At 38.1% G+C, this 24,371-nt stretch overlaps 2 protein-coding genes across 2 annotated transcripts; one reads left to right on the top strand and one right to left on the bottom strand.

Annotated features, from left to right (window-relative positions):
- Positions 1 to 835: 835 nt before the first annotated feature.
- lypla1 (lysophospholipase 1) lies at positions 836 to 15,531 on the bottom strand. The gene is made up of 9 exons (XM_052148505.1): positions 15,116 to 15,531; positions 10,603 to 10,634; positions 10,438 to 10,503; positions 7,236 to 7,283; positions 7,085 to 7,155; positions 6,899 to 6,972; positions 6,630 to 6,731; positions 3,738 to 3,911; positions 836 to 1,331 (listed from the first exon to the last, which is right to left on the bottom strand). Exons 1-9 carry the CDS (start codon positions 15,182 to 15,184, stop codon positions 1,278 to 1,280), a joined length of 690 nt encoding a protein of 229 aa, XP_052004465.1. The 5' UTR covers positions 15,185 to 15,531; the 3' UTR covers positions 836 to 1,277.
- A 2,662-nt stretch (positions 15,532 to 18,193) lies between these two features.
- On the top strand, positions 18,194 to 22,376 carry mrpl15 (mitochondrial ribosomal protein L15). The gene is made up of 5 exons (XM_052148289.1): positions 18,194 to 18,347; positions 19,745 to 19,902; positions 20,029 to 20,194; positions 21,257 to 21,380; positions 21,779 to 22,376. The coding sequence occupies exons 1-5, from the start codon at positions 18,243 to 18,245 to the stop codon at positions 22,114 to 22,116; spliced, it is 891 nt and encodes a 296-aa protein (XP_052004249.1). The 5' UTR covers positions 18,194 to 18,242; the 3' UTR covers positions 22,117 to 22,376.
- Positions 22,377 to 24,371: the final 1,995 nt, after the last annotated feature.

Raw genomic sequence — 24,371 nt, 5'->3', positions numbered from 1 at the left:
CAAAATAAGAGCTGAAAACTTCAGGGTCGCAAATAAGCGCCACCTAGAGGTGATGTGGTAGTAACATCAAGTCTTTCACATAGCGAGTCATATATCAAATGAAAGGGAATGCAACTATAAAGTGTATAATGTTGCCCTAATCCCACATTTCTAAAGAGTTTAAAAAAAATCACAAAGTGAAATATGATTTCTGTAACACATCATATACAGAGGTCTCTTTTATGCACTGCTTTGATATCTGCTCTTGGGCAGTTTTCTGTAAAATGAACCATTTTTAACATGTCTGTGAGCTTGCTTTTGTGAACAGTCCAATTTTATATCTTAGATGACCAGAACAAAACATTCATTCCAGCAGGAAAAGCGTGCTAAACAAATCATAGGGAAAATATGTTATTGACTATGGATGACAAAATGTTATACACAATTTCAGCTTTCTAATTACATCTAAATTGGCTTTCTAGTCCACTCAAGAGGCCGGGATATTCGATGAAACATTGGGGATGGTGCATGAACTGCAAATTAGACTGAATGTCTATGGACAAGCACATCTGTGAGGGCAGACCTGCGTAAGAGCGCCACCTACTTTTCAGATGTGCACGTTGTGACAGAAGGTGATAGAGGACTTATTATTTTTCTTAGTACTTTCTGCCATCTAGTGGGAGTAAATAAGCCATTTTGCAGGGAGATGGAGCAAAGAGAACAGGAATTACATGCTTAGAAAATTTGCAGGCGGCAGCCCAAAATTGCACCAGAGTTGAAGGAATGTTCAACCCAGAACATTCATTTTCCAAACCTACAGTCCTTATAACCTACTTATAACAAACTGTTAGATCACGACTAATCGATGCTGGTATTCACAATTTTATTATATTCCAACTCAATACGTGGAGCCCTTTAACCCAAGTACACAATATTCAGTGGTCACATGGGTTTTTACATCACTTAATGCCATAGTGTTAACCAAAGGGAAAATGAGCCTTGCAGTAGCCGTGGAAACCTATTTTAAAATACACATCAATCAATCAATAGCCTGAGTAGGACATTGCAATGTTAAATCGGTTACTATGGCATTATCGTGCAATTCAGAGTCTTCTATAGACTTAATGATACTAGTTTATGTCAGTACAGTGCCAATTAAACTGTCCTAACCTCTGAGGTTTTAATACTCTCTTAGTTTCAGCTGGGTTTGGAGGTGTTGGGCTGAATTCAGTCAGATGAAGACGTAGCAGCTTGAAACAGTCAATGATCGAGTCGCATGGCCAATTACGAGTTATCGATTAATTAATTGGGGGGAGTTGCTTCTCAATAAACTGTTTGATGTCCATCATTTCCTGTTAAAAGAAAGGAATAAGGAAATCAGATGACAATACTTGAAAACACAGATATTTGATGTTGCTTCATGTAATGTAAATCCCATTGATTAAAGGGGTCATACCATATTTTGTTTTATTATTAAAAATAAAAATATACATTATTTTCCTTTGAGTTCCACTTATGTTAGTTAACTCTATTTGTGCCAAAAGTATTATTAATATATATATATATATATATATATACACATTTTTCCAATGACCATTTTTAACCCTCTTTCTTATCCTTAGAATTAAAGGATTTGTTTTTTAGCTACTACACCTTTAAGAAACGCCCCCTTTGCATTCAAATAAGCAACAGCAACCGATTCATAAACAAATCCACACTGAAATGTGCCATGCCTGCCAAAGAAATGTTAATAAACCTTCTTCCTCATTAAACAGGTATAAATAAGTAGTAAATGCTTAAATAAAGAGCATTATAACAGAGCCAAGTCTCCATTTCAAAATAAGAGTCCCTGGTGTATCGGGCATTTAATAGGAAAACGTCCTGTACTGTGCACCAAATCTGGTAATTATCGGGATCTTAGCCAGTGTTTCCCAACCTTTTTTCTGCCACGGCACACTTAAATATTTTGTTTACATTTAAACAAATCCCATGGCTCACCTCTATACCACTGTCCCACATAACCATCCTTGATAGTTTTCCTTTTCAAGAACTTCCATGTTTTCTGTCCATTTTAGTTGCATGTTATATTACTCGTAATGTTTGAAATTCGGCTATGCAAAAAAACAGAAGTCACATAGGTACGGTGTATAATGAGATCGCAGGTAGCAAGGGTGCTAACTGAGTAATGAATAAAACAACAAATTTGCATCTTTTCTCATTTTTAGATTTGTTCTTGCAAATAAATTCTTGCAATGCCACAGCAAATCTTTTTTTATTTATCTATTTATTTACATGGCTCCAGAATAACATTTAAGAGTAGCATCAGTGTTAAATTCTACAAATGGTCGCACCAGCACTTGAGTTGGTCGCACTGGTCCAACTGAAAGAAAATTAGTTTTCTTTCACGGTTGCTTTCTTTTTATCAGGATCTTGATGGTTAAAATACAGTCATCTGAAGACAAACAAAGCCTTTTTCTACCATCAAAGGCCATTAGAACAGATTTTACACAGAAAGTTCCCTTGTATCCATAGTTACAACTGTGGCATTTGCAATGAGATCATAGTAACCAAAAGTAAAACCATGATTAGCATGGTGGATTGAAACCTTCCCAATTCTGTCAGTTCAAGATGCAGATTTCGTCTTTATTTGTATTCAATACTGTTTAGAATGATGGGGCTGTTTAACAGTTTTAAACTGGTTTAATCATCGACACATTATGGGCTGTCATAGAGGTTTTAAACAAATAATCAATGCCGAATTGGTGACCCGGCCCGTGCTTCTCGCAGCTCTGTTTATGATGATCTGCTTGGCTGAGTGCTTGAGACCGGTCCACGTGTAAATGCACGTCTCTGCACTGATCTGTCCATTGAGCAGCGCTGACTGATCCGGGTAAAGCCGTTTCCTTTAGCGTTTGTAACGTTTGCCGTTTGATGTTTCTCATACAGAACGAAAAACGACGGAGCGCAATCAGAGAGTCGGCCAACTTTGTAGTCGCACCAATGCGACCTCTTGCAAAGTTTAATCGCACTGTTAGGAAAAATGGTTAGAAAGGTAGTCTCAGTCTTATTTTGTGGAATCTGACCATTTTCCACGGCACACCTGACAATCTTTCAAGGCACACTAGTGTTATATATATTGGGCACAGTGGTTGGGAAACACTGATCTAGGCAATAATAAACTGCATCTGGGATTGTATTGATTTTGGACTCTTGTAGCCTCTTTGTCGGTGCAAGATATAGTTATTAAAGTGTTAGGTTTTTGGCCTTTTCCACCACCTTAGTTATTGGTATTGGCAAAATCCACCATCGGTCAACCTCTACTTCAGAAGGATCAAGCAGAGCAGCAGGAGCTACACAGTAAGAAACAGGACCAGGTTTAACAGACTTTTAGTTCTTCTGGTGTTTGGGAATAATTGCATCTATCCAACTTCCTCCTCATTACCTCATCTTGATTGGACCAGGTTTACTGATCAACCAATAGGCATCAATGATTGCTCTGAGACCTTGCAGAAGTTCAGAGCGAGTCATTTTTGCAGCTTAGATTCAATATGGACAGAATGAGTTTTGAGAGTTAAAGCATGTTTACAAAGTACAAACTGGCACATTTGATTACCAGGGAACACGCGATCCAATCAAATCTATACGCTCATCCGTAAAAAGTTAGCCAAATGCATAAATATAACTTCTTCATGATTTGACCCCTTTAATGCGTTCTGTGCATCCTCAATAATGTCAAATTTAGATCGGTTCCTGCAAACCTCAGGACATGAGCTGTGAGGCATCCTGGGATATGTTTTGAAGGTGATATTGGCAGGGTTAAGCATTGTTTTGAGTTTCTCTACAGTGAGACAGCCAAAGACAAGAGGAACCAGCGGATCTGCTTCACCGTGACACTGTAGCACCGGTATGTCCTTATTATTGCTCATCACTGACTACAACAGACAGAGAGAGTTAGAATGAGAACAGAGCAGACAGAGAAAGAATGAGGCACATTAAAGTTGACATAAAACGGCATTCACAATCCATTTTGTATTTTTTTTTTCCAACAGTAGTGATTGGATGGTGAAAAGTGGGCGTCATATCCCAGAATAGAGAGAGATCTAAATGCGGGTATTCAGTGAATTGTGGAGGACTACTCCGCTCATAAATATGCACCTTTGTAAAGTTAAGGATGATGAAATGGAAGAGTCGAAACAAAGCCTCTACAACATGATTGATACCTGTTATTTGCCATTTTCGACATGTCTACATGTACATATGTTCCCTCGCAATCAGTTTTGCATTCCCTCGCAGAGGTGAGTAGAGTAGCAGTAAAAGTAATGATGTTAATAATTACTTGAGTAAGAGTAAAAAAAGTATCCAATTAAAAAAGTACTCAAGTAGCGAGTAACTAGTTACTTTCATATGTAACACAATGGATGTTTAATCTCCAATATTCCATTACAAACTACACATTTAACATGTATTAGAGAATAATAATAATCATTATTATTATTGGAAATTCTTTCATCATTCACTCTCATGTTGTTCCAAACCTGTATGGGTTTCTTTCTTCAATGCAACACCATTAAGATGTCAGACTGAATGTTTGCCTTATAGTCACCATTTACATTCACTGCATGTTTTTCCTCCATATTCTAAAAGAGAACTGTGACTTCTATCTAACATTCTATCTAACATTCTAACATTCTATCTAAGATCTTTTGGGTTCCACAAAAATACGGAAAGGTTTGGAACAATATTAGGGTGGGGATATGATGACAGAATCTGAATTTACGGCTGAACTATCACTTTAAGGACGCTTCTCAGATTTGCGCAAATCTGTCAATTAGAAGAGAAGTTTGGAAACCAGTTTCTGGTAATTAACACGGTGAAAAACATGAACGATATTCCACAGGCCCAATCTTAAATAAGGCTGAATAAAAAGAAGCAAGATCATGCTTTATTAATGGCTACCTTTGCTATTTCACCGCGTTTTAAAGTCCTGAATGGATTCTTAGTTCAGTCAAATTACAGTATTTTCAGTGTAGAAAGAATTTAGATCCTTAGTTCTGTACAGTAACGGTAAACTGCACCTTATCAATGTATTTGGAAGCATGTTAGGCTTGAGTTTGTTCCCTGATGTCCCTGAGAAAAAAGTGGCGCATCTGTCAAATGCAAAGTTGCTGTGCAGTATGCATGCACAGAGATGCGCTCCTGTAGTCATGTACGCACACGATAGGCAGAGCAAAAGGCATTTACACCTAACGTGGATATTTACATGGATTTATACAGTAGACACTGATATATTTGAGCACTGGTATAAAAATGTATACTTAGAAACCATAAGATCCCATAGTTAAAGAATCACTTGACCATCACCACAACACAGACATGCTCACGTTATCACAATCGCAAAACTCACCGCAAAGAGTTTTTTTTTTTTTTTTAAGTTGCAATTCTAATCTTGCAATATCCGTTTGTCTTGGTCTAAAAATGAAGACCTTGCGTGACGAACGTCTTTGTTTGGCGCGCTTGCTGCTGCAGCCATGAACTCACAATAAGTTTTGCGTTTGCTTGCAATACGTTTTTGCGTGCCCTCACAATAGTTTTCTTTCACTCGTAATACGTTTTGTGTACCCTTGCAATAGTGTGCATTCCTAAGCAATACATTTTTAATTCCCTTGCAATAGTGTACGTTACCTCGTATTACGTTTTGCGTGCCCTCGCATTAGTTTGAGTTCCTTACAATAAGATTTGTGTACCCTTGCAATAAGTTTTATGGACCATTGCAATAAGATTAACATCACCATGCAAAGATTTGTGTACCCTCGCGATAAGTTTCACATACTCTCGCAATTGAATGCACTCCCTCGCAAGAAGTTTTACGTACCCTCGTAATTATATATTAAAATGAAAACTATGGTAGAAAATATTATAATTTAGAGGTAATTATGGTTTTACTACTATGAAAATTGACCATGGTTTTTTGCGGAAACCACAGTTTTAATACAGTATATTGTGTTCATAATCGTCTAAGTCCCACCCTCTCCTCTAATTTGCTACGTAGAAGAAGACCTTGTAATATCATTTCCAATATGACCATTTTTTTCTTGTAAAATCTTTGCTGATTTTGATCAAATAAAATAAAAACCGTTTAGTTTACTAAATTGAAGCATCTTGTGCTTGCTAAAAATGTCGTAGATTATTTCATAGACAAAATTGTGTTGAAAATGAGAGTATCCTGAAATATAACGTTTATAAGATATATTTAATGTATGAATATATATTGATATGTTGTGGCAGGGCGGAGGGCGGGGCCGAGTCATGATGCTACACACCCGGCCCCAAATCAGGCTAGTGAAGCCTCAGAGAGGGATAAAGGCCGACTGGAGACGGCCGTGGGACAGAGAGAGATTTACGGGCAGCTGCCCGACACCTTTGTGTGTTTGTCTTTTTGATTAAGTTGCTTATTAAACTATTACTTATATTGTCAAGCCGGTATTCGCCTCCTTTCCATTAATCCCTTTACATATATGTATTTATATATATATGCAGCATGCCAAGTCATTTTAAACATCTCCTTGTTTTCTATTATGATGCCATCTTACTAAAAGCTCCAGACCACAAAATGTCATTATTTGCTATTATTCATGCTTGCATAAACCCACCTGTGAGAGGGAATTCCTGAGCGGTAACCAACAGCTGAGCGCGACCACACCTGCCAACTTCTGATGAGTCGTTAAAGCGGTGTAGAGAGAGAGTGCACCACCCTTTAAACACATACAAACAGTCAATATTAAACGATCGCAGTTCTTCACTCCATTGTATTACAGCCATAATTTTGGCTTCAACTGAATGAGGACAATTGGGAGTTTGTTAGAAGAATTAAGAATTAACTTCATAAAGAAAAATGCTCAAAAAGAGACTTTTGTCTTACCTGAGAGAATCCTCCAAGAACGATCCTATGAGAAGGAATGCCGTTCTTAACCTCTTGATCAATCAGTGCTTTGACTGTGGAAGAATGAAGATATTTCTATTTTTACTTTCTATTTGGACTATTATTGGCTATCCGTATTGGCCGCATTTTCTACACACTGTACGTCTGATTCATATGATACTTAACTGCTTTCAGCAGCTTTTTTAATTCCTGATTCATCCTCCTCTGCATCTGGACGGAGTCCAATTATGTCAAACCTAAGGACCAGGGATAAATACTTGGGTGAAATGATAGTCTGTAGTTAGCAAACATTTAAAAAAGACAATCTGTGTCTCACCAGGATGGCATCGCCATGTTCATGTTGAGGGTGACGGGCATGACTGGTCTTTTATGGTCAGCGACAGAGAAAAAAGAATAACAAAGAGAGGGAACAACGTTAATGGGCCATGTGGTCATATTCCACTAATGTATGAATAATGCACAAAATATATATATTTATAGATTTAGCCTATTTTTAAGATTTACGCATTTCAATAACACACACACACACACACACACATATATATATATATATATAAAATTAAACATTGAAATGCGTAAATCTTGTGTGTATGTGAACTCTATCAGACCCACTGATGCAATGATACAATGAGGGCTTCAGCTGTCAAGCTTCAAAATAACACCATGAAAGTATCATAGAAGTAGTCCATAGGAGTCGTGCATTACATTCCAAGTGTCCTGAAGCCATACAATAACTGTGTGAGGAACACACTGAAATATCTGTGTCACTGAATATCTTCCCATCTGCTGTCTTCATCCATATGATAGTTTTTTCTTTACATCAATGACATCATAGTGGAAGTCTTGATCCCTATCAGTGTTGCCAACTAGTTTCAATAGAAAGTAGCTAAAGCCTGCTCAAAAAGTCGCTAAATGTTGCTAGATGACGTCATATGCTAATTAACATATCCGTGACGTCACCGCGTCTCATTTGCATTTTGTATAGTGTCCGCCCTTTACATGTGTTTGCTTCTGTGCTTATCGTACCTACTGTAATACCCTATTAATTTCCAATAACAATCAATCACTCAGAGAGAAAGTTAGAAGCGACGGTAACTTATATATATATTTGTTATTATATTTGTATAATAATATACTATATAATTAATATTATATTTGCTCTTACACAACGTTCAGCCATAACAAACCACTATGTGCATATTTACAAAAACACGCATATTTACAAAAACACTATGTGCATGTTTACAAAAACGCTATGTGCATATTTACAAAAACACTATGTGCAGATTTACAAAAACACTATGTGCAGATTTACAAAAACACTATGTGCAGATTTACAAAAACACTATGTGCAGATTTACAAAAACACTATATGCAGATTTACAAAAACACTATGTGCATGTTTACAAAAACACTATGTGCATGTTTACAAAAACACTATGTGCATGTTTACAAAAACACTATGTGCATGTTTACAAAAACACTATGTGCAGATTTACAAAAACACTATGTGCATGTTTACAAAAACACTATGTGCATGTTTACAAAAACACTATGTGCATGTTTACAAAAACACTATGTGCATATTTACAAAAACACTATGTGCATGTTTACAAAAACACTATGTGCATGTTTACAAAAACACTATGTGCATGTTTACAAAAACACTATATGCATATTTACAAAAACACTATGTGCATGTTTACAAAAACACTATGTGCATGTTTACAAAAACACTATGTGCATATTTACAAAAACACTATGTGCATGTTTACAAAAACACTATGTGCATGTTTACAAAAACACTATGTGCATGTTTACAAAAACACTATGTGCATATTTACAAAAACACTATGTGCATGTTTACAAAAACACTATGTGCATGTTTACAAAAACACTATGTGCATGTTTACAAAAACACTATGTGCATGTTTACAAAAACACTATGTGCATATTTACAAAAACACTATGTGCATGTTTACAAAAACACTATGTGCATGTTTACAAAAACACTATGTGCATGTTTACAAAAACACTATGTGCATGTTTACAAAAACACTATGTGCATGTTTACAAAAACACTATGTGCATATTTACAAAAACACTATGTGCATGTTTACAAAAACATTTATTTGTGCATATTTACTAAAACACTATGATAGCAGCTATTTACACAAACACAGCTCATGCATGTTTACATCAAGCTGCTACGTGCAGATTTACAAAACTGACTGTGCATGCTCACGTTCACGCCATGCTCACCTCTCTCAGTCAGTCTCACTGAACAGAGTAGACTCGAGAGAGATGTACCTCAAAATACTGGGCATGATTAGCAAGGCCACGCACTCATGGGCAGTATTAGCAACATTTCTTTGTGCATAGGTTTGTCAAAAGTCACTATGTGCATGTTGTACAAAACGCTATGTGCATGTTTGAATAAAAATCACTAAATGCAGGTCTGCAAAAGTCACTAAATCTAGCGACAAAGTTGGCAACACTGATCCCTATTCCCTTTCATTATATGGGAAAGAGTGTCAACTAGGAATGCGCCGATATCAAAATATGATCCCGATATGAATACAGATTTAAACGATTGGCCAATTAGATCGTGTTGGCCAATTTGATAGCTTGACTAGATCAAAACGCTCATGAGCATGTTTATAAAAACACTATGTGTATATTTACAAAAATAATATGTCCATATTGTATGAAAACACTGAAAGGCCACAATTTTACAGAAAGCCACAATGAATGATAAATAGAAGATAAAAAGATACAAAATATTGAAAAATAACTAAATAATAGTATGAAAATTGGCGACCAAACCGCTAGAGTGCGCCGCTTGTTCACACAATGTTGACTGAAGTGCTGGCTGAAGAGCTGATTGCTGTCCATATTGTGATTTCAATCTTAACTCAATCAATCCTGCAGTTTTAATCGATGCCATACCAATGTTTAAGAAGTCAAAGTGTGCTGGTTTTAAAATGTTTTGGATTGTTTTACCTCATAATGTATAGGTAAGTGCGCTTTCACAACGATCAAGTCTGTTTTTCCTCATTATTGTGAGAACGAGAATTATTAAAAATGTATTTTAACATTCTGTGGCTATCATTATTTCTGGATTGTACATCTGAACTCACAGAGTTTTAACAAAGTGTGATGATAATCAATTATAAATAAACCTTCGGTTTTTCATATTAAAACCGATTTACCGATGGTCTTAACTTTGTCAATAACTGGCCGATAAATATCGTTGGACGATACATCGGTGCATCCCTAGTGTCAACATTTTTACTTTTGTGTTTCACGCAAGAAGGAAAACAATACAAGTTTGAAACGACGTGAGGGTGAGTGAATAATGACAGAATTTTCCTTTTCGGATAAACTATCCATTGAACCAGAAAATTAAATATAATTGTAAAATGATGTGCAGGTAATCGTGGTCAATAAGAGAGACAGATACACACCAATAGTGCTTTATACAAAATCCAATTAATATAAATATTTTCAGTACTCACGCATGAGGGCAAATGTACTTGACATGAGGGGTCCTGATCCCCGCCATAGCTTCGGCCCATCCATGCCTGAAGAAACGTAGGGTAAAAAAGTTGGAAGAAACTACATATTGACTTTTCATGAGGTTTAATCATTCAAGTCACACCACAAAATCAGGATATGTTTACCCTGTGTCTCCCAGGCCATGGAGAAAGATCACCTGGAGAGAGAAAAACCCATTATAAACATATAAGTCTTGACTTCATTAGGGGGCGTTCACTCTCAAAATACACTCTTGCAATCAAACACAAGATGGAGCACAATCAAATGAAATTGTACGCGTTTAAAAAAGCTGAGCTGTTTTTAACTTGACGAGGCAAAAAACAATAACAACCTCCTATTCCGATCAAGTAGGGCTGCTTAATTGGCTGTTCGTGGTCATTTTTAACCGGACACTAAACAGATATAACTTTTGTTTTTTTACATAACGGTAAAGGTATAACATTTCTTCCTCCCTGCAGTAAAATAAAAAACACAATTATGCACGTCTTTTTTAGATCTTATTTACACAGGTATTTTTCGATATCACCATTAATTTGCATAAGCAAATTAGCAAATGGACGTAACTTGGATGTAAATATCATAGACTAAAAAAGATGGACGACGCCCCTTCGCTCTTTTCCATTGGTGAGAACTGAAGCCGCCAGTGTCCCGATATGGCGCTGACATCTTGGGACTTGAGTCTGCGCAGTTGCGATTTCGGGACCAGACCTGCGCAGTAGTGAGCAGGAAGTAAAGCCGCGAAATCAAGGCCCCGCCCTCACTCTCGCTGAATCAATCGCAAGCACACGCCCCTGCACTTTTGACTATTGACGGTGTGAAATAATTAATTATAGAAATGTAGATATTAAAGTTAAAGCTCCAATCTCCTCAGTCCTCCGAAGATCCCGAAAAAAGTCTGTTGGTGCTTCAGTGACTACTTCGCTCAGAGAACCTGTCAATCACAGCTGTCAATCATGATGTCACAGCACCGTTTTTATAGCATCAAATAACTAAAAACAAACTTATTTTGAAAACAAACACTTGAAATGACATCAACGTGATAGAAACGACAGTAAATGACAGAAACGACAGTAAATGACAGAAACTATCTTTGGAAAAAAGATATGTGAAGTGTAATTTAATTGTTTAGTTGGTCTCACGTCCCGTTGAATAACATGGGGAGGCGGGGTTTATGACCTATACTAGGACCAGCCACCGGGGGGCGATTGAGACGTTTTGGCTTCACTTTTGAGGGCTTGTGCGCAACCATGCCTGCAGGAGGAGCTCACCGATGGGACTTTGTCCACATCTTTCAAAGACTTGTGAGCATAGTTCGAATTACAGGGGGTACTGGGGGGTACTATACCCCCCAATGAAGACCCAGTACCCCCCAAAGGGACAGAAATATCAGTATTGGGGGGGTCAGATAATTTTTCTGATATTGTGAAAAAATATATTTACGGTTACAATATAAGTCAACTCCTATTTTCACTGTAGGAACATTTTAATGTAAAGCGATTTCAGACACCCCTATAGTGGACCGTACCATTTTTAACCACCGTGGCGGCTAGAAGCATTGGAGATAGAGAACGGTTTGCTGCTGGCGTGCATGGATAATTATAAGTTGCTAGCTGACGTCTAGCTTGTTGATTTTACAACCTTCATTTATTAACGTGTTTTGTTCTTTCATAGCTCATGTCACGTCTTCATATATTGAATTACCGGCTACTTACCTGTAGGGATGGGACGATTACCGGTTTCACTATAAACCACTATAAAATGTATTGACTACATATGGTTACACGTTGGCCTTGTTGACATGCCCTGCTTTTAACCTTTAGTGACACATCTTACTGGAAACAACAACAGTTTACTTTGCTCACCCAACAACAAAACGAGTCATCGCCCATATTGCTTGCATCATCTGATTGTGGAGAACTATGTTGTGGTTTTCTCTCTTCAGGTATGTTTCCACTCAAAAATAATTTCTCTTGACCTTTTTTATGCTCAAAGCGCACATAACAAAACAGTTGGAATGTAAGGGCTGGCATATTGAGGTAAACTCATAACAATGTTACCATGAATAAGACCCTCAGTCATTGTCCATATTAAAACAGAACATGTAAAGAATAACCTCCATGTGTTGACTGAGCAAATATAAATGTGCTTAAAGGAATAGTTCACCCAAAAATTACAATTCTCACATCATTTACTCACTCACTTTGAAGGAAAATCTTCATTTGAGCTCAACAGAAGAAAGTCATGTACATGCACAGCTCTGTAGGTCCATACAATGCAAATGAATTGGTACCAAAAAGTTGAAGCTCAATAAAGCAAAAAAGGTAGCATAATAGTAATCCATACGATATGAAAGGTGATGCGTGAGAAACAGATCAATATTGCAGTTGCTTTTTACTATAAATATCCTCCCTGGCCAGTAGGTGGCGTTATGCATGAAGAATTTGAATCGGCAAAAACAAAAGAAGAAAAAAGTGAAAGTGGAGATTTATAGTAAAAAGGACTTAAATGTTGATCTGTCTCTCACCCACACCTATTATATAACTTTTTTTTTTATCCCTTTTTCTACCAATTTGGAATACCCAGTTCCCACTACTTAGTAGGTCCTCGTGGTGGCGAGGCTACTCACCTCAATCCGTGAGGCGCATGACACCACGGAGACTCACTGCATGTGGAGGCTCATGCTATTCTCCACGATCCATGCACAATTTACCACTCGCCCCAAAAGAGTGAGAACCACTAATCGTGACCACGAGGAGATTACCCCATGTGGCTGTACCCTCCCTAGCAACCGGACCAATTTGGTTGCTTAAGAAACCTGGCTGGAAGGAGCAGTACCCCCCAATTATGGTGGGGTAATTCGCACTCTGCTTGTGAGCTCCTCACACAATCCAGCCTGGTTAAACCCAGGACGGATCTTAAGCAGGCCAGCATAAATGTTTCTAACCGGCGAAGATGTTCCATTAGGGGGGGTCCACCACGTTTCGCAAGCATAGAGAAGGGAGGCCCCTTTCCAGTTGTTGAGCGGTGAGGGACGGGACGGTGGGGGTGTCTGAGGGTGGAACAGAACTGTTGTGCATTGAAAACTACACGGACGGCTTTCCAAGGGTGTAAATCGGACTATCGGGAATCTATTCTCTTGGCTTGCAATCCGATAGTTGCCGATACTTCAAAGTCTGCCTTGATACGATTCGATTCAGGGCTCTGCCATCGATATTATGTGCTTATTTTACACAATCAATTAAATCGTTGTTTTTTTGCCCTCAATTGCAACCAAAATATAATTTGATTATTTAATTCAGCTCTCTGTATAAACACTGGGACTTCCACAACAAAATGAGTTTAAAAACACATTTATAATCCATCCAGAGCAATGCAAGACGAACATTTTCTTCGCGTTGTGTGTGAACGCACCATAATAACTGATGCTGAAGCCGAGCAGGTGATCTCTCTTTCCCTCATTAGTGCTGTTAAGAATGTCGGCATTGTCAAGATGTTTCACAGGATGGTTGAACACATGGTGCTTTAAAATAGCACATTTTCATGTCAGATTAAAATCGCATTTTAAGGAGGGCCCGGTTCTTGTTAATGGAGCTCGCGTTTCGCGCGAAGCTCGGTTGACGTGCGCGCACAGATAGCAGAGCAGAATTTGGCTTTGCGCAAGTCCTTGTCCCACATGAAAAGCATATTTAGCGCTCATAAAGTCAAATAAATGAATATGGTTGGACGGATATGCGTATGGATGTGGCTGACATTGGATTGTTGGTCATTGGATCGATGCATCATCCAGGGGTGGACTCAACATATCGCGGCACAGTTTTGTGGCCCGTTCCGCATAACGCGGCGGCACATTTCAGCTTAGTCCCAGTTCTCCCGATAGCCAGTCGGCCCCAAAGTGTGTCGGCCCACCGGGAAAATGCCCGGTATGCCAGATTATCAATCCAGCCCTAATCATTACACCCCTACTGCTTTCACGGTTGCATCATCTCCGTGTCAACAACTGCATCTCAGATGAACGCGTTTAGACGCGCTACTTCGCCAACATCGATAGGGGAAATGGGTGTCAGACACCCCAAATCCCCTTTGGGAATTGTGGGACCCTGGGCTCCAGCCCGTGTAAGCACGAGCGTAAATGCACCCCTTCCTGTATGAACGACCCCTAATTTTTTTTCTCAAAATATGCAATGCTCATGGAGCGAGATGCAGTGAAACCAGTGTGATGCGACGGAAGAGCACACGTGCTTTGAGCTGCGTTCTTAAAAGTTATTTTTACTTTGACACAGCGTCTAAAAAAACGCGCGCGAGACGCGGAACAACAGTTAAAGACATCCGTCAAGCACATGCTTACACAGAAAAAATTGTGAAAAACAGTAAAGACAGACGGAAACACGAGTTCGGTAAAAACGGACCCTTACGCATGTGTACATAGACCAAAATGGGCAAATCGCGTCATGTGCGAACAACCGCTGATTTCTCAAAACCGCCACGCTCGTGGCGCGAGACGAATGAACGTATCCTGAGTGAACGAACCCTGTGGCAACATAAAAAATAATCTGCTTGCAATCTATAGCATGCAACAGACCCGTTTGAACACAAAATGAGTACCCAAAATCTCAACAGAGTATTGATCGGATCACTTACCGCAGCCGTTGCTTTACGCGCGGCGGGCACTATCGCTGGCAGCGGCGCTGACATGTTATTACCGCACATAAAAGGACCTAGAGCTTTGCATTCAGCGAGGGAAAGCTCAAACTGTTAGCTACCGTGGTGTCACCAAAGGCACAGATTCAATGTCAACAGCTGTCTACAACGCTTATAAATTTGCGTCACTGAAAAACGTAAAACAGCAACAGAGTTCAAACATTGGACCATCGAGCGACACTTGTCACTGTGTTGAGCGAGATCAATAAACACCGAACGGTATCCTGACAGTTTCGGTTTATGACCCGTATCAACGCTATAGTAGGCTTCAGGTCAGTTTATTGTCTTGTCTCCTCCTTTACAAACGTGGACTCGGTACCCGAACGGCTGATCCTGGAACAGTATTAAAGGCTGACCACCGCCACAAACGACAAGGCATTGACACAGGAAGTCCCGCCCACTACTAACGCCAATGCGTTTAATACAGACAGAGTTATTTAGCAGAGACGGGCCACTTCTATTGAAATTAATGGGCGAAGGAGCTCTGAGCGCCCAACGGTCAACGGATGTAGAAAGAAGGTCCCGCCTTACAAGTTAAAACAGCCAATCAGCTTTTAGCTACATATATTTCCTGTCAGTCAACTTTATGAAGCGCATGCGCATTAGCTAAACAAGCCGGGAAAATTGCGTTTTTTAGCATAATATGAGGTAAAGAATCACAATGTATGATTCCAGTTTTGTCAGATTTTATTGCTAATATTGAAATATGTTCTTTGATCGTAATTTTGACCAACTGTTTTTGAGATCTCGGAGTTTGCCCATTCAAGTAGATAGGAGCTTCACTGTCATGACTGCAAATAGTCTCCTGAGAGCGTTCCAAAGATGGCCGACAGTGGACTGACTTGCTATAAGGGCTTTGATGCAGTGCACGTCATTATCTTAATTATCTCAAATTATTTTTATCGGACAAACAACATGACACGTGACTTATTATTATGGGTGCAATCAGAGCCATATAGAGAGAGAGTTGCGACAACTCCATTGACTCCAATGGAACGTTTTTTTTTACAGCAATGGCGGCTCGTGGAGCCTCTCAATAGTTATCTCAGTAGTATCAGTACATCTAAATAAAAATAACTTGTAAATTAAAACCTTATAGTTGAGTATTACTCATTAAATTAGCAGATAAGGGATGTTATCGGATAACTAACAGATTAGGCAAGGACTGGAGCTGGATAAAGTTAGTAACAAACACCCTATTAATTGTAAAATCTTTGCAAATACCTCACACATTTTTTTGTTGTTGTAATTTTTATTTATATTTAGATTGCTCCTGCTGACTTGAGCCAACAATTTTTTTCTCCTCTCCATGTCAGTGGGGAAGCCATACATTCGCACACCTTTCTCTGAGCGATTGGAGCATCCCCATGCAGCACAGCAAACCATGGTGAAGACTATGCAACGACAACATGAAAGAAAGGACACATACAAAATGCTTGGCATGCTATTTAATTTATTAGAAATGTATTCATGAATTGCTGTAAATAGTTATTGCATTTATTTGAATAAAAATACAAAAAAAGTAATATCGTAATATATTATTACAATTTAAAATAACTGTTTTCTATTTTAATGTATTTTAAAATGTAATTTACTCCTGTGATGCCAAGCTGAATTTTCAGCCTCATTACTTTTGAACGGCAGTTTATATACGAGTATGCTTAAGTTGTTTTAAAGCTGAATATATTGTGTATATGAATAAGTATTGTAAGAATTATACATTAGATATATAATATTTATAATACATAAATAATTATATTACTATATATAGAATTGTAAACAATAAGCTTCATTTCACTAAATTGTACATTTACGTAACTGCTGCTAATAGTTAATAGTTCATTGACCCATTGTGCGGTGCGAGCTGGAAATCACCTGTCACCAGCCTGTCTCTGTACTATCTGAAAAGTCATAAATATGACATTAGTTACCATGAGATTAGTGAAAACAATGAACATGAGGTAACATAAAAAGGTAACAGAAACCCTAGCCTGAAATAAGTTGAGACAAATAACGGTAAGCGAACACTAATCCTCAAATATTAGCTGATTTGATCTTTAAAAAACAACATCGCTGTAACAACATACTCATGCTACATACATATGTCGGTGTGTTACATAAATATATAAAATAAATGCATTTATTGACTACTAATTACCAGAAATCGCAGTTCTGTCACTCTACTCTAACAGTTTGGAATGACCGCAAAAGCACTTCCTGGAACTATCTGAAGTCTACGTGAATCACGTGACGATCAAGCATTTAGAACTTCCGTTGTCGCAACTCTCCGTTATATGGCTCTGGGTGCAATACAAGTTAAGCTCAGTCGTCTGTGTATATGGTGTAATATTAATACCACAAAAAATTATTTCAACTCTTTCATCCTTTTAAAAGTATATGTTTTAGAATGTAATGCTGCCCCCTTAAATTTTTGGCCAGTACATAATTCATAATTTATATGATTTTAGATGATTTATTCGAAAGAATTAAAAGAACAGTTTCATGTCTATCCTTGTATTTTTCATCTGGTCGAGTTGGAGGGTTTTAGAAAGTAATTAGTAATGCAATTACTTTTCAGACAGAGTAATTAGTACAGTAATCTAATTACACTGTAGAAGATGTAATTAGTAGTTAGTTTATAGTAATTACTTTTGTAGAGTAACTTACCCAACACTGTCTTATAGTTGCTACAATTAGTTACTACTGCGAAATCATAATACATTATTTTCATGGTAAATTGTAATACAAATAAAATAAAAATAACAGTTATAAAACTATGGTATTATATGGTTCCTATGGCCATTTAAATAAAATAATTATATATTTTTTATTTTTATTTTTTTATTTTTTTAAAGCTAGGGGGAATTCTTTAGCTATTTATTATATCCTTATTATTTTATTTATTATACTCATATATATTTTGTAACGTATCATAAACAGATGTTTAAGAACAGTAAATATGTTATGTTATCATGTTATTTTATTTTCCTCGCACGAGCAGTTTCCGGTTCCGGGTTAGTGTGACACGTTGGTCTCCCTACGTCTTCTGCCCTTGACGAGCTCTGCGATGTCTGTGAGCAAGACAACCGGAGGAAAAACCGTCAACATTGTAAAGAACCTTCCTCGCATAACACTCGCCAATCTTCGGCCAAACCCGGGCGCAAAGAAAGCTGTAAGTCATAACTCTCCTGCGAGCAGCTCATAGTTATAATGCTGCTAGTTAGCGGGTTAGCCTGACAGCAAATACGTGTGTTTTACCTTGTACAGTTTCTGTTAAAATATTTTAATACACCGAACAACTTTATCAATTACTTAATGCATGTAAGTAAAACACGTATGTTTGCTTTGTCACATAAGATACACATGCATCCCTGTATACAGTTAATTATTTTTCTGTTCCTACTTATTGTGGTAAAATGAGAAGTCCCCCATCATGTATCCTAAATAAAGTTAACCTTTTATTTTTATTTTTTAAGTTACTTAGAGGTCCTTGGAGGATAAAAATGTCTGCGTCAAAAAAAATGCCATAAAAATATTATATTTTAATATTATTTTCCACTTTCAATTACAATTGGTTATTTTTTTAGCCAACATCAGTCCTGATCATAACTACCAAATATTCATTCATTTTCTGGATTTTAACCCTTTAAATGCCAGTTTGTTTACATAATGCTACTGTTGTTTTTATGGGGAAAAACCCTAAAAAAATTTATTATTTGCCATATAATAAATGCTAAGGGGAATTTTTTTTTGGAGGGGGAGTTATCACAGTCTGGGATATGTCAGTTAATAGCAACAACATTGATTTTTATGCATTAGTATTTTTTGTGCGGTGTCAGATTTTCAGGATTTCAACCCTTTAAATGCCAGTTTGTTTACATAATGCCACTGTTGTTTTTTTACACACACATTTCTCAATACACACATACAAAACACAGTCTGACATCCATACCGACACACACACACACACACACACACACACACACACAATGTTATCTGCATCATTCAGTTGGCCTGCAGCGCTCTATAATACCTCAAACAGAAAATAGTGGAAAAGCTTGTATTTGCTCCGTAGGCTAAATATGAGAAAAATGGCGCCATGTGGTGGAAAAATTTACATTTACAAGCCAGGGCTCCGTAATGAAAGCACAATATCACAGAATTCATGGTTTTATGCATTAATGACACTGGGATCAAATATTGCAGTTTTAATGGGTTTCAATGGGGGACATTTTTGTCCTGAAAGTCCTGAGTGTTGCTATTTTGTGTACACAGTGTATTATAGATGTATTATAGGAACTGAGGTTGAAACCTCAAAATTCCTCCCAAAAATACACTCCTTTGGCTAAATGTATCCCATTAGCATTAACACAGCCAAAATGATAGAAAAAAACTAAAATGAAAAGGAGAAAAATGTCCCGAAGGTCGCGCAAGGGTTAAGGTTTAGACTGAGATGGAATATTTCCAAGTAGGTGAGCACAGGAGAGGAGGAAGCTAGGTGGTTTTTGCTGGAAAGCACAACCATTTTTATGTAGAATGGATCATCGTGGATGTGTTCTCTCTTCACAGGAGAAGCACAGAGGTCGAGGTATGCATGGCGGCAACAGAAGTGGGCGGGGACATAAAGGTGAACGACAGCGCGGGAATCGACCACGACTGGGCTTTGAGGGTGGACAGACACCGTTCTATCTGATCATCCCAAAATATGGCTACAACGCTAATCACAGGTAATGGTTTACAGTTGTCACGGTATAGGGAGCTAAATATATATCGTTGACCTTTGTGGTTCATACATCCTGTTATTGTGAAGCAACACTAATGTGTGTGTGTGTGTTTGTGCGATTTCCCTCCAGTCGTAGACCCCAGTATCCCCCACTCTCCTTGCGCAGACTGCAGTACCTCATAGATTTGGGGCGTGTTGACCCCACACAGCCCATCGATCTGACCCAGCTCGTCAACAGCAGAGGAGTCACGGTCCAGCCTCTGAAACGAGACTATGGCATCCAGCTCATTGATGAGGTGCGTGCATGTCTTTGATACCTGACGGGAATGTTTGTTGACAAAGTTGTTTCATTTTTCATTGAAATGCTCTCATCATTTACTCCCCCTCATGCCATCCCAGATGTGTATGAATTTGTTTCTTCTGCAGAACACAAATGAAGATATTTAGAAGAATATTTCAGCTTTGTAGGTCCGTACAATGCAAGTGAATGGTGACCAGAATTTTGTACCACTAAAAATCATGTATTGATGTAATCCATAAGAATCCAGTGGTTTAATCCATGTCTTCAGAAGTGATATAATAGGTGTGGGTGAGAAACAGATCAATATATAAGTCCTTTTTTACTCTAAATCTCCACTTTCACTTTTACATCTGGACATGTTGTGCCTGTTTTAGTTTTTACTTTCACACCTGAAAGCAAAAGTGGAGATTTAGAGTAAAAAAAGGATTTAAAATTTGTTCCGTTTCTCACCCTCACCTATTATATTGCTTCTGAAGACATGGATTTAAACACTGGAGTCTTATGGATTACTTGAATATGTGATTGTTGGAGGTACAAAGTTCTGGTCACCATTCACTTGCATTGTATGGACCTACAGAGCTGAGACATTCTGCTAAAAATCTTAATTTGTGTCCTGCTGAAGAAACAAAGTCATGCACATCTAGGATGGCACGAGGGTGAGTAAATGGTGAGAGAAGTTTCATTTTTAGGTGTACTGTCCCTTTAAGTTGCATCTGTGGATGCAGCAGTGAATGGTGTTGACTGACAAAGGTGCACCAAAGCAAACTGCCTTAACGTGAGGAATGCACAACAGAGAAACTTTTAAGTCAGAGCAAAAATGACTAAAATTGATGGATATGACATGATGAAATATTGACTAAATTTAAAGGACAAAAATGTGCTTAAAGAAAATAAACATGGCTGGTGACGCTCTCTCTGTTCTTAATGGATATATGTAGGAAATCTGACTGTCCAGAAGGGGGCAGCATTAAAGCATAATTGACTCACAAGTGAATTTGTTATTTATTTATTTTTCAATTTATGCTTGTTATTTACTGTCTATTTGTCTTTGTTTCAGGGTGCTGATATGTTTTGTGCCAAAGTTAACCTGGAGGTTCAGGTTGCATCAGAGAAAGCCATTGCTGCTGTTGAACGAAATGGGGGCGTGATCACAACCAGCTACTATGATCCACGCAGTCTCCGTCAGTATACTTGCATACTCTGCAGAAATAATTATCAAGGAGGTCTATAATTCCTGAAGAGAGCTCTCCATTAGCATTCCCATTCATCTCAATGGCAATATACAAGTCGATTTCAGGCTTTGAAGAGCCCTCCAAAAAACATGGCGCTAACGCTAACTATAATGAATTATTTTACAATTGACTTTATTTTGTCTGAATACTTTTGATTGGTCATGAAAGGAGAAAGATGCTTTTTGGGCCCAGATGGTGTAGTTATGGCATCTACCAGCAGAGTTAATCGCACCATGCTAACCAGCCAAACCTTGACCCCTTGATTAATATCCACACTTTACACAAACCTTTAATTTACTGTAATATAAGTTGCATTCTTAAGTTTGTGTGTGTGTATGTCATTGTAGAGGTCCTCATCAAACCAGTCCCTTTCTTCCTATCTGGGCAACCCATTCCCAAACGCCTCCTTCCTGGTGAAGACCTTCTCCCATACTACACGGACGCCAGTAACCGCGGCTACCTCGCAGAGCATGATAAGATTCAAGCTGCGCGGCTAGCTCTCGCTAAGAAGTACGGATACAGCTTACCTGACATCACCACAGATATGATGTTTGAAATGCTGGCTCAAAGAAAGGATCCTCGTCAGATCTTCTTCGGGTTGTCACCCGGGTGGGTGGTTAATATGGCCGACATGAAGATCCTCAAACCTAAAGATGATAAAGTCTTGCAGTATTATGGCTCATAATGCTTCATTACTCACAATGTATTGACTATGGACGTAAGATCAGTGTGTATATAGAGTGAAATACTTGTTTAAATTCTTTTTCTATAATAAAATTCCATCCCACAGTCCGTTCTTATTGTTGATTTAAAACCAGAAAGACATCTAAGGATACCATTTGAAGGATGAATCAGCCTTGCCAATGAAAACGTCTTAATGAGTCAACCATAATTTGAAGAAAGATGTGCCGTACCGGAAACGCTTTGTATGAAGTCTATACATACAGTGGATTCCAAAAGTCTGAGAGCTCTAGTGAAAATGCATCTGCATTTTCTAATTGAAAAATAAACTGCTTTTTAACAGCCTCTTGTGTGCTTCAGTGGAAGCAAGAAAATCTGAACTTTTATACTAAGGAGTTAGTCTAGGGTTGCCAACTTTTTGCCACATGACTATGGGACATTTGAGCATTCTGAGCACTTAAATACGGGACGGGACCCCCTTGAGCACACAATGTCCCCTCTTCAATCAACACAATGATTTCAATCGTAAAAATATTGCCATCTGCGTTCTTCCAAGAGCATCTCGCCACTGAAATACGGGGCAATAGGTGTCCCGTAAGGGACTTATACATTTTGGACAAAATACAGCACATCTCAGCTAATATGGGACAGTTGGCAACACAGTCACCTATTTGCATTTATTTGAGTAGCGAATAAGAATGTTATACATTTCTTCATGGAAGTCATGACATTTATTTTTTACCAGTAAAAATCGACGTTATTGGCTAATTTTCGAGTTGGCTATTTCGTATGGTCTCGCACGATGTTGTTTGCATGAAGTTGGATGACTTCATCACGTGAAGTCAAGCAAATTCCCGGATGTCTAATGCGGAAGTAAGCACGAATTCCGCGCACAATGCGTTAAAGACTTACTTATTAATATTATGCCCTTACCCAAACCCCTTATCAAAACTTAATCAATCAATAGAGTGTGTAAACATGACAGCAAGTAATTGTCAAGTATTAGATCGAAGGAAATTAAACGAGTGCAGTCGCACGATATCAAACAAATTAGCCAAATTTAGAAAAGTCGTTCGAATCATGACGATTTCACCTTGATAGTGTGAATTAGCCAAATTTAGAAAAGTCGTTCGAATCCTGACGATTTCACCTTGATAGTGTGAATTAGCCAAATCTAGAAAAGTCGTTCGAATCCTGACGATTTCGCCATGAGAGTGTGTTGGACGTGTCGTGGTCCTACAAACTTATCGTAATGCAATTTTCTCTCTCTCAATAATTTGTTATTATTGGAAAAACACGGGTAAAGTACCTTAAATTCTTGAAATTTTCCTATGGCCTCATTTTTGGGAATCTCAACGAAACAAAAAAAAAAACAGTATGCGTCTCTTATATTGATGTAATTGCACTATTTCCCAATGATAAAGCACATTGCCTTGAAAATAGAAATGGTACATTTTATCAGACTCATTATCTCCTAATCTTAAAGTCACATTTGTTCTTTTATTTATTGCTTTTTAAAATGTACTCGATGGTGACTAAATATAGCACCCTGCTGTATTGTCATAAAGACTCAGCTGCTGCTGACATTATCGAAGGAAGCACATGGTCTGTGTGAGTAACCCAACCATCTACTACCACCAGTAGCTTTGCAGTCTCTCGTCCATGTCACTTTCTTTGCCCTTTCAGATGCTCAGATTTATTTTATTTTTATAGAGGAATAAATGCACTGACATTGTAAGTAAGCAAATTAGCTTTTTTTATTTTGGGAAAATCGATTTATTTATTTTTTTAAAAGAACTGAATATCCATCAAGCTCCGTTTAGTTCAGTTGGAAACCAGTTTGAGGAAATCGCCCCCACACGTGACATAATGCACACTTAGAGGTCTGAATGCCATTGCACTATGACAAAACCTCACATAATGTGTCAGTCACATACACTGAAAGAGAGCCCACAAGCACACTTTTCAAGCAAAACGTTTGACCCAATATATTTGTTCGGTTTGAAATGATAAAGCAAAAGAAAGTATAAAGGACACTTCGTGGTTGTCAGACTTATAGTGGAACATGTCAATGTTTAATGTGACAACCTACACCTGTTGTACATCACCTCGTCACCAGTTTGTTAACAGTCATTGCCAGGGGTTAAATTGGGATTTCGGTGGTGGGGGAACTCTAAAATCAGGTTATGTCGCAACACAGGTGAGTTTCATGAGCCAAAACAACCCTTCCTTACGTAACAGCCCATCAGACAGACATTA

The sequence above is a fragment of the Xyrauchen texanus genome, chromosome 1, assembly GCF_025860055.1.
Source record: "Xyrauchen texanus isolate HMW12.3.18 chromosome 1, RBS_HiC_50CHRs, whole genome shotgun sequence".
Classification (NCBI taxonomy): Eukaryota; Metazoa; Chordata; class Actinopteri; order Cypriniformes; family Catostomidae; genus Xyrauchen; species Xyrauchen texanus.
Note: the sequence above shows the minus strand (reverse complement) of the source record. Positions and strands in the feature narration are given on the sequence as shown.